Here is a 13711-nt window from a genome sequence, read left to right on the forward strand (position 1 = left end):
CTCCATATATACAGCCCTTAGGGCATCGTTTAGACTCTGGGTTTTGTTTAGATTAAAAGTTTGCCATAGCTGCAACTTCGCGTACTTCGTTTGTGTTCAACGACCAGACAAAGGCGTCACAGAACCCCACCTTGATCAATAAAGCTTTCATCTTATATTCGCAATATCCAGATTGCAATCTCAGTTTCTTGCTTGTTCTTTGTTTGCTCGCAGGAAACAGACCCTCTTGGTCAGGTTGATCGTGCTCTGGCGTGGTCAATAACCTCTCGGAGTTGGTTTAGCGATTGCTAAGGCGCGACGTCCTCACACGTTCGTAGTCGGATCGTCAAAGTCAACTGCCACCAAAGCGATATCCATCATCTCATCGAAAGACGGGACACCTTTGCCTCTATCAAGTGGTATCAGATTTCCAGGTTGCTCGGTGAGATTTTACAGTTTTTCGTAGTTTAGATCGAGTCTGTTCTTCATACCTATAGTCCACGAAAAAGCCACAAAAAAATCAGGGTTAGTTCATCATATCCGAACCAATCTGAGCCTTTGCATAATCTTTTTAGGGTTTTGCTTTGTTGAATTTGCGGTTGCATCGTCGTGTCTAGTTGCTGGTCTTAGAGTCTAGTCTTTTAGAGTTTTGAGTTCTGGTCATAAGTTGTCACGCCGCCACCGTACCATCATCATCACCCCTGCCATCTACCACCACCGCTTATCCGCCACCGCTTCGAATCCGTATCCATATACCACCACAGCTGTCATATACCACCACCGCTGCCATCTACCACCATATATCCACCACCAATCCGAGTTCTTGTCATATTAGGTTTGTTTTCGAGATCCATCTAGATTCCGATTCGTGTTTCCTTGCCGGAGTAGGTTTCGGAAAAAAAAAGTCCGGAAACCACGCTCCGTTTAGGCCCAAAATTTTTTGAAAACGCATTTTTTGAAAAAATTTCTGGCTATCCTATTTTTAGGTGTTTCTGAGTGTTTTGAGACAGGTGCCATTATAGGAAGTTTTTTTGACCCGTTTCCAGTTTTTGGGTCCGGGCAGTCAAAAAAAAAAATTTGGTCGAAAAAATTTCGTGCCCATCCTGTCAGTTTAAGCTAGGAAGAGTTTTGAGACACTCGCCATTATAGTGATTTTTCGCAAAAAAAAAGCAGCGCAAAAAAAAAGAGCGCAAAAAAAAAAAGAGCGAAAAAAAATATCCAGAATGTGCTTTTCCCTTGTTTACGTGCCGCGCCGTGATTTTGTTGGTGTTCTAGGCTCGCGTCTCTAGCACAGTCTAGCCTAGGACCAGCACAGTATCGTCGTTGAGCGTTTATTCAACTTTGCATCTCTGAATCGATTATTGCTGACCATTTTTGCTACCATATTATAAGCCTTCCCAGCTCCACATACATCTACGTCGTGTGTTTGACTCTCCCTGGTAATCGCTCTATCCAAGCTTTGAGAGTTTTTGACTACAACGGTTGCCGATCACCGCCTGCTGCTGGGTAAGAACTGATAAGAATTTGAGATTTGCTTGACGGATTTGTGACACCCACCACCACCTCTTGTTAGTAGTCTGTAGGATCATATTCTTGTGTGTTTCTATTGCTGCTAACCATGCCAGGATCACAAGCCGACGAGACTGACTGGGAGAACATGACAAATAAGGATTTGCATGATAAATTTCAGCAAATGATGAGTGGACAGGTGCAAGACGTGCTAAACAGATTTGAAGAGGCCATGGAGAAGATAGATGGCATGGAGAAGACGTTCGAAACAAAGCTCGATAACAAGTTTAATGAATTGCTCGCGCGTCTTCCACCACCACCACCCGCTGCTCCTAACGCACCTCTCCAACAACAACAACGACGACTACCTCCACGTCGCGAAATAGACCTCCGCCGAGCGAGCCGTGTTCCTCTTGCGTTTGGCCAAACTGTTGGTGCTGCTGTTGATACTTCTGTGTCTCCTGCTGCTGATGCGGAGGAGGATGATTATGTGGGAGATTACGAGGATGAGGTTGCTCAAAATCAGAACTACGTGCAACCACCAGCACCACCACCAGCAGGTCGACCTCAGGTATATATTCGTAATGGTAGGCCTGCACCACCACCTCAGGTACGAGATGATGTCCATATTCCTAAACTGAAATTGAATATTCCACCATTTGAGGGTAGATATGTTCCTGATATATATCTTACTTGGGAGTTAGAAACTGAACAACGTTTTACATGTTTACAATATCCCGAGGAGAGACGGGTTGCTGCTGCTGTTTGTGCTTTCACTAGTTTTGCATGTGTCTGGTGGTCTGAATATTGTAGATTATATCCTATTCCAACTACTTGGACTGCTTTGAAAACTGCTATGCGTTCGCGTTGGGTTCCACCATATTATCAACGTGAATTGCTTCAAAAATTGCAGCGTTTAAGACAAGGAAAAAATTCTGTAGAAGAATATTATCAGGAATTACAAACTGGCATGATTCGATGTGGTATTGTTGAGGAGAATGAAGCTATGCTTGCATGTTTTCTGGGTGGATTAAATAGAGAGATTCAGACCATTCTAGACTATAAGAAGTATACTAATATCACTCGTTTATTCCATCTTGCTTGTAAAGCTGAACGTGAAGTGCAGGATCGACAAGCATTGGCGCGAACTAACTTTTCTGCAGGCCGACCTTCATCATGGACACCGCGTGCATCTTCTACTTCAACTGCACCAGCACCTCAATCAGGTGCCTCCTACAGCCGTGATACAAGAAAACAGGAACAACCACCATTATCTGCCAAGAGCGCACCTGCCGGGCCTGCACAGAGTTCTTCTTCTTCCAGGGCATCAACAGGACACACAAGTGATATTATTTGTCGTCGTTGTAAGGGAGGAGGTCATTATGCGAGAGAATGCAAATCTCCGCGTGTGATGATTGCTACCGAGGGTGGTGGATATGAGTCCGCTAGTGACTATGATGAGGAGACATTGGCTCTTATTACACGTGAAGAACATGGTGGAGATGATTCTGATCATGAGACGCAATACATGGCTCCTGAAGACGCTGACAGGTATGAATGTTTAGTTGCTCAACGTGTTTTGAGTGTGCAGGTCACACAAGCTGAGCAAAATCAGAGGCACAATTTGTTCCATACCAAGAGAGTTGTGAAGGAACGTTCTGTGCGTGTCATAATAGACGGAGGGAGCTGCAACAACTTGGCTAGCATGGAGATGGTGGAGAAGCTTTCTCTCACCAGAAGACCACATCCACATCCTTACTACATCCAATGGTTCAACAACAGCGGCAAGGTTAAGGTAACACGTACTGTTCGTGTGCATTTTAGTATCTCTACACATGCTGATTATGTTGATTGTGATGTGGTACCTATGCAAGCATGTTCCTTATTACTTGGTAGACCATGGCAATTTGATAAAAATTTTGTACACCATGGTAGAAACAATCACTATACTCTTGTTCATAAGGATAAAAATATTACTTTGCTTCCTATGACTCCTGATTCCATTTTGAAAGATGATATTAATAGAGCTAATAAAGCAAAACAGGAGAAGAATAAGAGGTAAAAATCAGATTGTGGCAAAAGAATTTGAGCAACAAATGAAGCCTAATAATAAACCATCTAGTGTTGCTTCTGAAATTAAATTGAAAAGTGCATGTTTATGTGCCACCAAATCTGATATTGATGAGCTAGATTTCAGCAAATCTGTTTGCTATGCTTTTGTGTGAAAAGAGGCATTATTTTCATTCGAGGACGTGCCTTCCTCTTTGCCTCCTGCTGTCACTAACATTTTGCAGGAGTTCGCTGACGTTTTTCCACAAGACGTGCCACCGGGATTACCGCCTATTCGAGGGATTGAGCATCAGATTGACTTAATTCCCGGTGCTTCACTGCCAAACCGTGCACCATACCGTACCAATCCAGAGGAGACGAAGGAGATTATGCGTCAAGTACAAGAGCTTCTCGACAAAGGTTATATACGCGAATCCCTTAGTCCTTGTGATGTTCCTATTATTCTAGTGCCGAAAAAGGATGGTACATCACGTATGTGTGTTGATTGTAGAGGCATTAATAATATTACTATTCGTTATCGTCATCCTATTCCTAGGCTAGATGATATGCTTGATGAATTGAGTGGCTCTACAATATTCTCCAAAGTTGATTTGCGTAGTGGCTAGCATCAAATTCGTATGAAATTGGGAGATGAATGGAAAACAGCATTTGAAACTAAGTTTGGATTATATGAGTGGTTAGTCATGCCTTTTGGGTTAACTAATGCACCTAGTACTTTCATGAGATTAATGAACGAAGTTTTACGTGCTTTCATTGGACGATTTGTGGTAGTTTACTTTGATGACATATTGATTTATAGCAGATCTTTGGAAGAACATTTGGAACATTTACGTGCTGTTTTTATTGCTTTACGTGATGCACGTTTGTTTGGTAACCTTGGGAAGTGCACCTTTTGCACCGACCGAGTATCTTTTCTTGGCTATGTTGTTACTCCACAGGGAATTGAAGTTGATAAAGCCAAGATTGAAGCTATTGAGAGTTGGCCGCAGCCCAAAATGGTCACACACGTGAGGAGTTTTCTTGGCCTCGCTGGATTCTATAGGCGTTTTGTGAGAGATTTCAGCACCATTGCTGCACCTCTCAATGAGCTTACAAAGAAAGATGTGCCTTTTCTTTGGGGTACCGCACAGGAAGAAGCCTTCTCGGTATTGAAAGATAAGTTGACACATGCTCCTTTACTCCAACTTCCTGATTTTAATAAGACTTTTGAGCTTGAATGTGATGCTAGTGGAATTGGATTAGGAGGTGTGTTATTACAAGATGGAAAACCTGTTGCATACTTTTCTGAAAAATTGAGTGGGCCTAGTCTGAATTATTCTACTTATGATAAAGAATTATATGCTCTTGTTCGGACTTTAGAAACATGGCAACATTATTTATGGCCCAAAGAATTTGTTATACATTCTGATCATGAATCTTTGAAACATATTAAAAGTCAAGCTAAACTGAATCGTAGACATGCTAAATGGGTTGAATTCATTGAGACTTTCCCTTATGTCATTAAACACAAGAAGGGAAAAGAAAATGTTATTGCTGATGCATTGTCTCGTCGCTATACTATGCTTTCACAACTTGACTTCAAAATATTTGGTTTGGAGACCATCAAAGATCAATATGTGCATGATGCTGATTTTAAAGATGTTATGCAGAATTGTAAAGAAGGAAGAATGTGGAACAAGTTTGTTGTTAACGATGGATTTGTGTTTCGTGCTAACAAGCTATGCATTCCAGCTAGCTCCGTTCGTCTTTTGTTGTTGCAGGAGGCGCATGGAGGAGGATTAATGGGACACTTTGGCGTGAAGAAGACAGAGGACGTACTTGCTACACATTTATTTTTGCCAAAGATGAGACGGGATGTTGAGCGTTTTATTGCTCGCTGCACTACATGTCAAAAAGCTAAGTCACGACTCAATCCTCATGGTTTATATATGCATTTGCCTGTACCTAGTGTTCCTTGGGAGGATATATCTATGGACTTTGTTTTAGGTTTACCTCGAACAAAGAAGGGGAGGGATAGCATATTTGTTGTCGTGGATAGATTCTCGAAAATGGCACACTTTATACCATGTCATAAAAGCGATGATGCTGTTAATGTTGCTGATTTGTTCTTTTGTGAAATTATTCGCTTGCATGGTGTGCCAAATACTATTGTTTCAGATCGTGATACTAAATTTCTTAGCCACTTTTGGAGATGTTTATGGGCTAAGTTGGGGACTAAACTGCTTTTTAGTACTACTTGTCACCCCCAAACTGATGGACAAACTGAAGTAGTCAATAGAACGTTGTCTACTATGCTTAGGGCTGTTTTGAAGAATAATAAGAAAATGTGGGAGGAATGCTTGCCTCATATTGAATTTGCTTATAATCGTTCATTGCATTCTACTACTAAGATGTGCCCTTTTGAAGTTGTGTATGGTTTCCTTCCTCGTGCACCTATTGATTTGTTGCCTCTTCCATCTTCGGAGAAGATTAATTTTGATGCTAAACAACGTGCTGAATTGATTTTAAAAATGCATGAGTTAACTAAGGAAAACATTGAGCGTATGAATGCTAAATATAAACTTGCTGGAGATAAGGGTAGAAAACATGTTGTGTTTGCACCTGGAGATCTTGTTTGGTTACATTTGCGTAAGGATAGATTTCCTGATTTGCGCAAATCAAAGTTAATGCCACGTGCTGATGGTCCCTTTAAGGTGTTAGAGAAAATAAATGATAATGCATATAAACTTGAGCTGCCTGCAGATTTTGGGGTTAGTCCCACTTTTAACATTGCAGATTTGAAGCCTTATTTGGGTGAGGAAGATGAACTTCCGTCGAGGACGACTTCATTTCAGGAAGGGGAGGATGATGAGGACATTAATGCAATTGTTACACCCACAGCCCCTGCTGCTATACATACTGGACCAATTACTAGAGCTCGTGCACGCCAACTAAATTACCAGGTACTTTCGTTTCTTGGTAATGATTCTAATGTTCATGAGAATATGATGCTGCCTAAATTGGATACATTTGTTTTGCTTACAAATGAAGGGCCTAGCTTGAAGAAGGATGAACATTGGAGCAAGAACAAGCATGGAGATGATGGCATGCGCAAGGGGAACAAGAACGGAGTTACAAGTGATGATTTTAGGACTTTGAAGCCACCATAATGGGTGCATGAAGCCTTGGACGAAATATACAAGATGCCACTTCATAAATTTCGTCCCGAGGCTATTTTAGGTGCTGCGTCACCTTATTATTGGGCCAGGCCCATGTAATTTCGAAATACATAAGTATAGGCTATTTTTAGAGTCCGTATGTGTGGGGAAACAAGAGATAGGTTGATTTCGGACCCCTCCACCAAGGGCCACGAAATTCCCCCCCCCCTCTTCCTCCATATATACAGCCCTTAGGGCATCGTTTAGACTCTGGGTTTTGTTTAGATTAAAAGTTCGCCATAGCTGCAACTTCGCGTACTTTGTTTGTGTTCAACGACGAGACAAAGGCGTCACAGAACCCCACCTTGATCAATAAAGCTTTCATCTTATATTCGCAATATCCAGATTGCAATCTCAGTTTCTTGCTTGTTCTTCGTTTGCTCGCAGGAAACAGACCCTCGTGGTCAGATTGATCGTGCTCCGGCGTGGTCAATAACCTCTCGGAGTTGGTTTAGCGATTGCTAAGGCGCGACGTCCTCGCACATTCGTAGTCGGATCGTCAAAGTCGACTACCACCAAAGCGATATACATCATCTCATCAAAAGACGGGACACCTTTGCCTCTATCAATACCATTGACCGATGGTTGGTCACTGATGTGCATATCAATGGCGCCAAGTAGGATGGTCAATGATTACTTGTAATTGCCTTTGCAGCTTGGGGCTGCACTATTGACACTAACACAAAGCACTTATATAGACATGCACAGTAAGCAAGCACATCCATATTCATATCATAAAAAACATTACATTTCATTCATATTTTGTCCAAATGTTTAGAGATAACATTGGCACCAAACCAGTGCAACGTAAAATTATCTTGGCTTCTAACAAAATGGGTTGATGACGATGAAATCTTGGAGTTGCCACCGATGAGATTCCTACGCGAGTGAGGAAAACTTACTCTAAGGAATCCAATAACCGACCTTCCACTTCACCCATTTTAGGTTGATAGAGAAGATAGTTATGTCAACAAATCGATAGGGAAGGAGAAAGTGTCAACTTTCCAAAGTTGTAACACACATATATATCTTAATAAGAGGATGTGCTGCATAATAAAATAGCAACTTGATAAATTAGAAAAAAGTGACAAACTTACAATTGCTTAAAAAATTGCTAAGAAAGTCCAACTCAGGCCGCACTTGTTGTGCGATTTGGTCCCAACTTTTTGTGTTGTGCAACCAAAATGGAGTAACGTCCCCATTGTGACATTTTAGTTGCGCTGCACATAACATTCTTAGCAAAAGGTTGTTTTATGCAATATATTAAAAGGACACAACAACAACAACGATTTTCTCCTAACCCTGTAGAGAACATGTTCATTTGCTATACTTGATAGTCATACACATAGTAATAAAAAGTGACTACCAAACACTTGCATTGAAAGCTAGGCACATACTTAGTTGCTAAGGTCACAAGTTTCATCACCGGTCAAGTTTCCAAAGTGTAGTATTAAAGTGTGCTTACAAAGTATGAGTTGAATAGCTTGTCTAAGTTATTATCTAAATACCCATGTAGACAAAATAACTAAGACATACATACTTTTAGTTCTTGCATCATCGGTGATATGAATAAAACCTACATAGTTAGATCTTAAGATTCAAAATCTAGTTTTAATGTGCACAAGTAAAATTCTAATATCCATAGTAAAATAAATAGAAATGTATTCCACAATCATAATGACTCGTCCATAAGATGCATAGCAAACTTCAAATTACAACACTAACGGAAAGGAACATAACTCACCATCGTGGCCGCCTCCTCGACCAACAATTAGGTAGCACATGTTGTGTCCACTATCGAGCATATATGTGGGAGACCCAACATTTGACCATCGACTAGACTGCAACGGCAGTACAAATCCCATGCGTTGTCGTCGACCACGGCCTCAGACTCTCTCCAAGCAATAGTAGCGAAGGCGTCAGGTAGTAGTGACCGCCTGGGGGAGACACAAGACACACAATGTTGGCCGCGACCTCAGACTCTCTCCAAGCGATGGATCGGTGCCAGGATAGAGGGGGAGTGGTGACGACGTAGAGAGATCCATGGAGGCCGACGACCGATGGTTAAGGCCGAGAGGGAGTGGTGTCGCGGATATACCAATGAGATTAGTAATGCTTCTACATTTTAAAAACAACTACATTTTGTATGATTTTCGAACTGAATATCAACTTTATAATAAAGCCTCTAAATAAATACTAGTAGATGGTACATGCCATGCACGTGATGTCTTGCGATCAGACTACAACATGATTAATTCTACATGGCTTCGTGCCCATATGTTTTTACATGATGGGTGCTTCTGCAGGAGTACAGTGGGTTCACGATAACCCCAGAACGACCATCTCGACGTCGTTTTGGCGCGCGGCCGCACCAAGCGAATCCCGGAAACCAGGGTCGTTGGATCAGTTGGGTTGGGTAAGAAATCAATGGCTAATAAATGCTTCTATGTGATGAGTCCAAGTTCAAAAATTTGTGTACTATAGTAGTAGAGACAAGGAAATGTTTTACTGTAATAATGTAATGTAATAATTAGCTACCATGTTTGGATGACATAATGACAATGACTAGCCACTATATTTGGATCACATAATGACACTAATGTTTATATTTTTAGTTTACTATGTCTAGTCTTGCACAGTGATTGATACCTGGTAATGCTTAAAGTTGCAAAACAGATCTCCCAAATACACATTATATGCTTCTAAAGTTAGATGAGAGAATATTATGTTAGTAGTAATTACAATGCAACATGTGAGTCGTCAACTTTGTCCATCCAGTTTGCTTGTATCCTAAATCTACTCTATGGTACATGGTTGGTCATGAGTTCAGACATGACACTCACTTCTAATAAAATTAGGAAGACATTAAGCGCGTTGCTATGGGTATTCTTACCAATGCAACAAAACAATGATGTGTTGAATGCAAGAAATTGGATGCCCATGCTTACCAACATAAATACAGATTATGTTCTGTGTTCTCAATTTCATACAATGTACAAACTTGGCAAGGGGGCCTAAAAAAGCCACAAGATTGAGCAAGGGGGAAAGGCCGCTACGTGAGTGCGCTAAATGCTACTCTGTCATAATGAGGTGTTGCCCGTTGGCAACTCGCCGCGAATATCTTCAAGCACATGAGTAACCAAGCTCTTTTGAGCCTATAAGATGCAACAATAGAGTTAATGGAGTGAGCACGCATAAGAAACCCCCCTTCCCCCGCGCGCGTGCAATGATAGGCCTCCAATCCATCGACAACGTGTATTCATGGATTCCCCGTGAAAGGATCAGGGCCAACAACCTCATCTTAGTTGGCACTCACAACTAGATGGGACGCGACCAAAAAACATCGGATGTTTGGCTGTCTCCAGAATGCATCAAATGCAGTTCCTTTATTTTTCATTTTCATGGCTTGGCGAAGTCTAGATAGGAAGATGGGTGTGAAAGTAAGTTAAGTTGCCAACAGTTATTGTTGGTTGTTCGCAACTTGTGGAAGTAAGTTGCCAACACTTATTGTTGGCTGTTGGCAACTTACTTCCACACAACCGGTTTTAGACGATGTAACCGTTATTTCTAATTAATAAAGCTTCATCTTTCAAAAAAAATAGGTTGTCAATAATTATTATTACCCTTGTCTTTTGAGGTGAACCGGCTAAAGCATGGTATTCAATAAAACTTGTTGATGCATGGAACTACTTAATAAGTTGAGATGGTTGGTGTCTTGTCGATAAGAATTATGTCTCTAGTTTGGTAAAAGCTAAAAAGTAACATGTCGCTGAAAATGAAAGAAACTTGAGGACCTTGCTTGTATGTCTCAGGCCGAATATAAATAAAATAATATTGTGGGGGGACACACAAATTTTCTTTTGAGGGAATGAAGGACAATCATTTTTGTTTTACTTAGCTGATGATGTAGTCTTAAGTTCCCTTCGTTCCTCATGATGTTTTGATTTGAAAACAGACATATCTTTCGAATTTGAATGTCAGTTTATGTTGCCAAAAATTCTTTTCTTAAACTTTTCATCTTCATTCCCCAAGTTTTACATGTTTATCACGCACACTAGGTCATGCTAAGCGACGGCTAATAAAGAGAAAAGTAAAAAATTGACAAGTATGGGAAAGAAAACACGTTCCAATAACAGGGGATAGAAAAGAATCAACAATTTGGAATCTTCTAGCTACCAATTAATTACCTACCTATGATTGCGTAATTCCGTTTCACGTCCGACATATATATCCCCTACCAATTATAGGCTCTACAAAATCCATCGACATCAACCGGTTCATCCGTGCTCGCCGCCTCGCATAAAAGCCACGAGACAAGAAGCTTTTCGGTTGTCTGTCTGGGCAAGCCCAACACAATTCACTCTCTCTCTCTCTCTCTCTGCTTCGACGTCTCCTCTTGCCTGCCGCCTCTCTGCTTCGTGCCAAGTGAAGCTAAGCTGTTGATGCGAGTGAGGGTGTGCCCGCCATGGCTCTCGCAGACGACCACGACGAGTACGCGAAGCTAGTCCGGGGGATGAACCCGCCGAGGTGAGCAATTCGATTAGCCGCCCTTCACTTTTTGTAAAGTTAGCTTCGTTTTAGGGATTTCTTGGGCTCCATTTCGATTTTTGCAGTTCTTGACCTGCACAAATTTTGGTTATTGTTTCCTTTTGTTGGTGTGTTCTTCCTTCCTTGATCCTCAAATCTCTGTTCCGAAAGGACGGTCCTTGGTTGTTCGAAATTGGGAATCCTCTGCTCCTGGTTCCATCCTTGCTCTGCTCTGTTCTCATGATTTGGAGATTGGACGTGCTGTTGCAGGGTTGTGATCGACAACGAAGCCTCCGACGACGCAACCGTCATCCGGGTGGACAGCGTCAACAGCCACGGCACCCTCCTCGCCGTCGTCCAGGTCATCGCCGACCTCAACCTCGTCATCCGCAAGGCCTACTTCTCCTCCGACGGCAGCTGGTTCATGGACGGTGAGTGCGCCACACGGCCATCAAGACTTCTAGTTCTTCTAGCCCTCCGCCCAATTTCCGCGGAATCTAAGAAATTTCGGTTCTTCGTTTTCCCCTTGTTGTCCGCAGTGTTCAATGTCACTGACCGTGACGGGAACAAGGTTCTTGACACGCCAACCATCTCCTACATCCAGACGGTAATTCAGTCAAAAATTTGGTGCCCGGACGATGGAGTTTTTCATTGTGACGAGGAGTTTTTGAGGATTCAATTTGTTGTGTGTATGCAGACGTTGGAAGCCGAGGACTGCTACTACCCGGAGGTGCGCAACACGGTGGGCATCGTGCCGTCGGAGGAGTACACGTCGATCGAGCTCACGGGCACCGACCGCCCGGGCCTGCTCTCCGAGGTGTGCGCGGTGCTCGCCGGCATGCAGTGCGCGGTCCGGAGCGCCGAGCTCTGGACGCACAACACGCGCGTCGCGGCCGTCGTGCAGGTCACGGACGCGGCCAAAGCCGCGGGCGGCGCCATCGAGGACAAGGCCCGCATCGCCGACATCAGCCGGCGCCTCGACAACCTGCTGCGCGGGCAGAACGGCGTGCGAGCGGCGGCCGCGGCGAGCCTGACGCACAAGGAGCGCCGCCTGCACCAGATGATGTTCGAGGACAGGGACTACGGCGCCGCCGGACGGCCGGACCCGCGGACGGAGGTCTCCGTGACGCACTGCGCCGAGCGCGGGTACACCGTGGTGGTGGTCCGGTGCAGGGACCGGCCCAAGCTGCTGTTCGACACCGTGTGCACCATCACCGACATGCAGTACGTCGTCCATCACGGCACCGTGAGCTCCGAGCCGGGCGGCGGCGCCTACCAGGAGTACTACATCAGGCACGTGGACGGCCACCCGGTGAGCTCCGAGGCCGAGCGCCGGCGCGTCGTCCAGTGCCTCGAGGCGGCCGTGGAGCGCCGCACTGCCGACGGGCTGGAGCTGGAGGTCCGCACCGACGATCGCGCCGGCCTGCTCTCCGACGTCACCCGCATCTTCCGGGAGAACGGGCTGACGATACGGCGCGCCGAGATATCGTCCGAGGACGGGGAGGCCGTGGACACCTTCTACCTGTCGGACCCGCAGGGCCACCCAGTGGAAGCCAAGACGATCGAGGCCATCCGCGCGCAGATCGGCGAGGCCGCGCTGCGGGTAAAGAACAACCCGCTGGCCGACGACGGCGGTTCCAGCTCCGAGGTCGCCGCCGGCTCGACGGCATTCCTCTTCGGGAACCTCTTCAAGTTCTACCGTCCGTTCCAGAACTTCGGCCTCATCAAGCTCTACTAGAACTAGTAATACTACATACAGAAATCATATGTAGGGTTCACAGATACAGATCTCAGTGTACATATTGGTCCAGTCCTTCCGGTCGGAAGATGATGGTGATGATCAAGCTAGTCTGGTGTAGATAGGTTGTGTAGACAGGGTAGCACAAACTAGCTCTGGAAAGAAATGTTAGGTCAGCTCAGAAAGGATAGCATCATAGCAACTAGTTTAGCTTGGGTATATACTGGAATTGGGTTGTACCGCTAGAATCTCTGTAAATACTCATCTTGTACATATATTCTTGTGGAGAAATATATATCAATAAGAAAACTTGTAAATACGTGCATGCATCATGTGTCATGTGTTTAGAATTTGCAAGAAGGTGTTCATTTGCATTTGTTAGGGCTACTCCAACGTCCAACGTGCCGACCAAAACGGACGCCCACTTTGTCCGTGGGTCGGTGATGTGGATCAGATCATGACCAAGGCATTCAAGAGTGAGGTTAATGCTAGCACAAATGCTGAATCATTAGAGCATCCAAAGGAAGACAAGGGCAAAACCATTATCTTAGTTGGGAAGCTTCCGGTGCCTATTTTGGGAGAAATGACACATCAGATTTCCAGCTGCAACTTCTCACCTAAACCTAATTAATTCTGGAAGTCTCTAGCACCTTATAGAGGCTGGAAAAGATGGTCTTAGAAGTCAGCTTTC

The 13711-nt window shown here is 44.0% G+C and overlaps 1 protein-coding gene across 1 annotated transcript; it reads left to right on the forward strand.

Annotated features, from left to right (window-relative positions):
* Positions 1–11057: 11057 nt before the first annotated feature.
* LOC119364115 (ACT domain-containing protein ACR6-like) lies at positions 11058–13339 on the forward strand. The gene is made up of 4 exons (XM_037629526.1): positions 11058–11282; positions 11553–11713; positions 11822–11889; positions 11980–13339. The coding sequence occupies exons 1-4, from the start codon at positions 11221–11223 to the stop codon at positions 13018–13020; spliced, it is 1332 nt and encodes a 443-aa protein (XP_037485423.1). The 5' UTR covers positions 11058–11220; the 3' UTR covers positions 13021–13339.
* Positions 13340–13711: the final 372 nt, after the last annotated feature.

This window comes from Triticum dicoccoides, chromosome 2B, assembly GCF_002162155.2.
Source record: "Triticum dicoccoides isolate Atlit2015 ecotype Zavitan chromosome 2B, WEW_v2.0, whole genome shotgun sequence".
In the NCBI taxonomy this organism is placed as follows: domain Eukaryota; kingdom Viridiplantae; phylum Streptophyta; class Magnoliopsida; order Poales; family Poaceae; genus Triticum; species Triticum dicoccoides.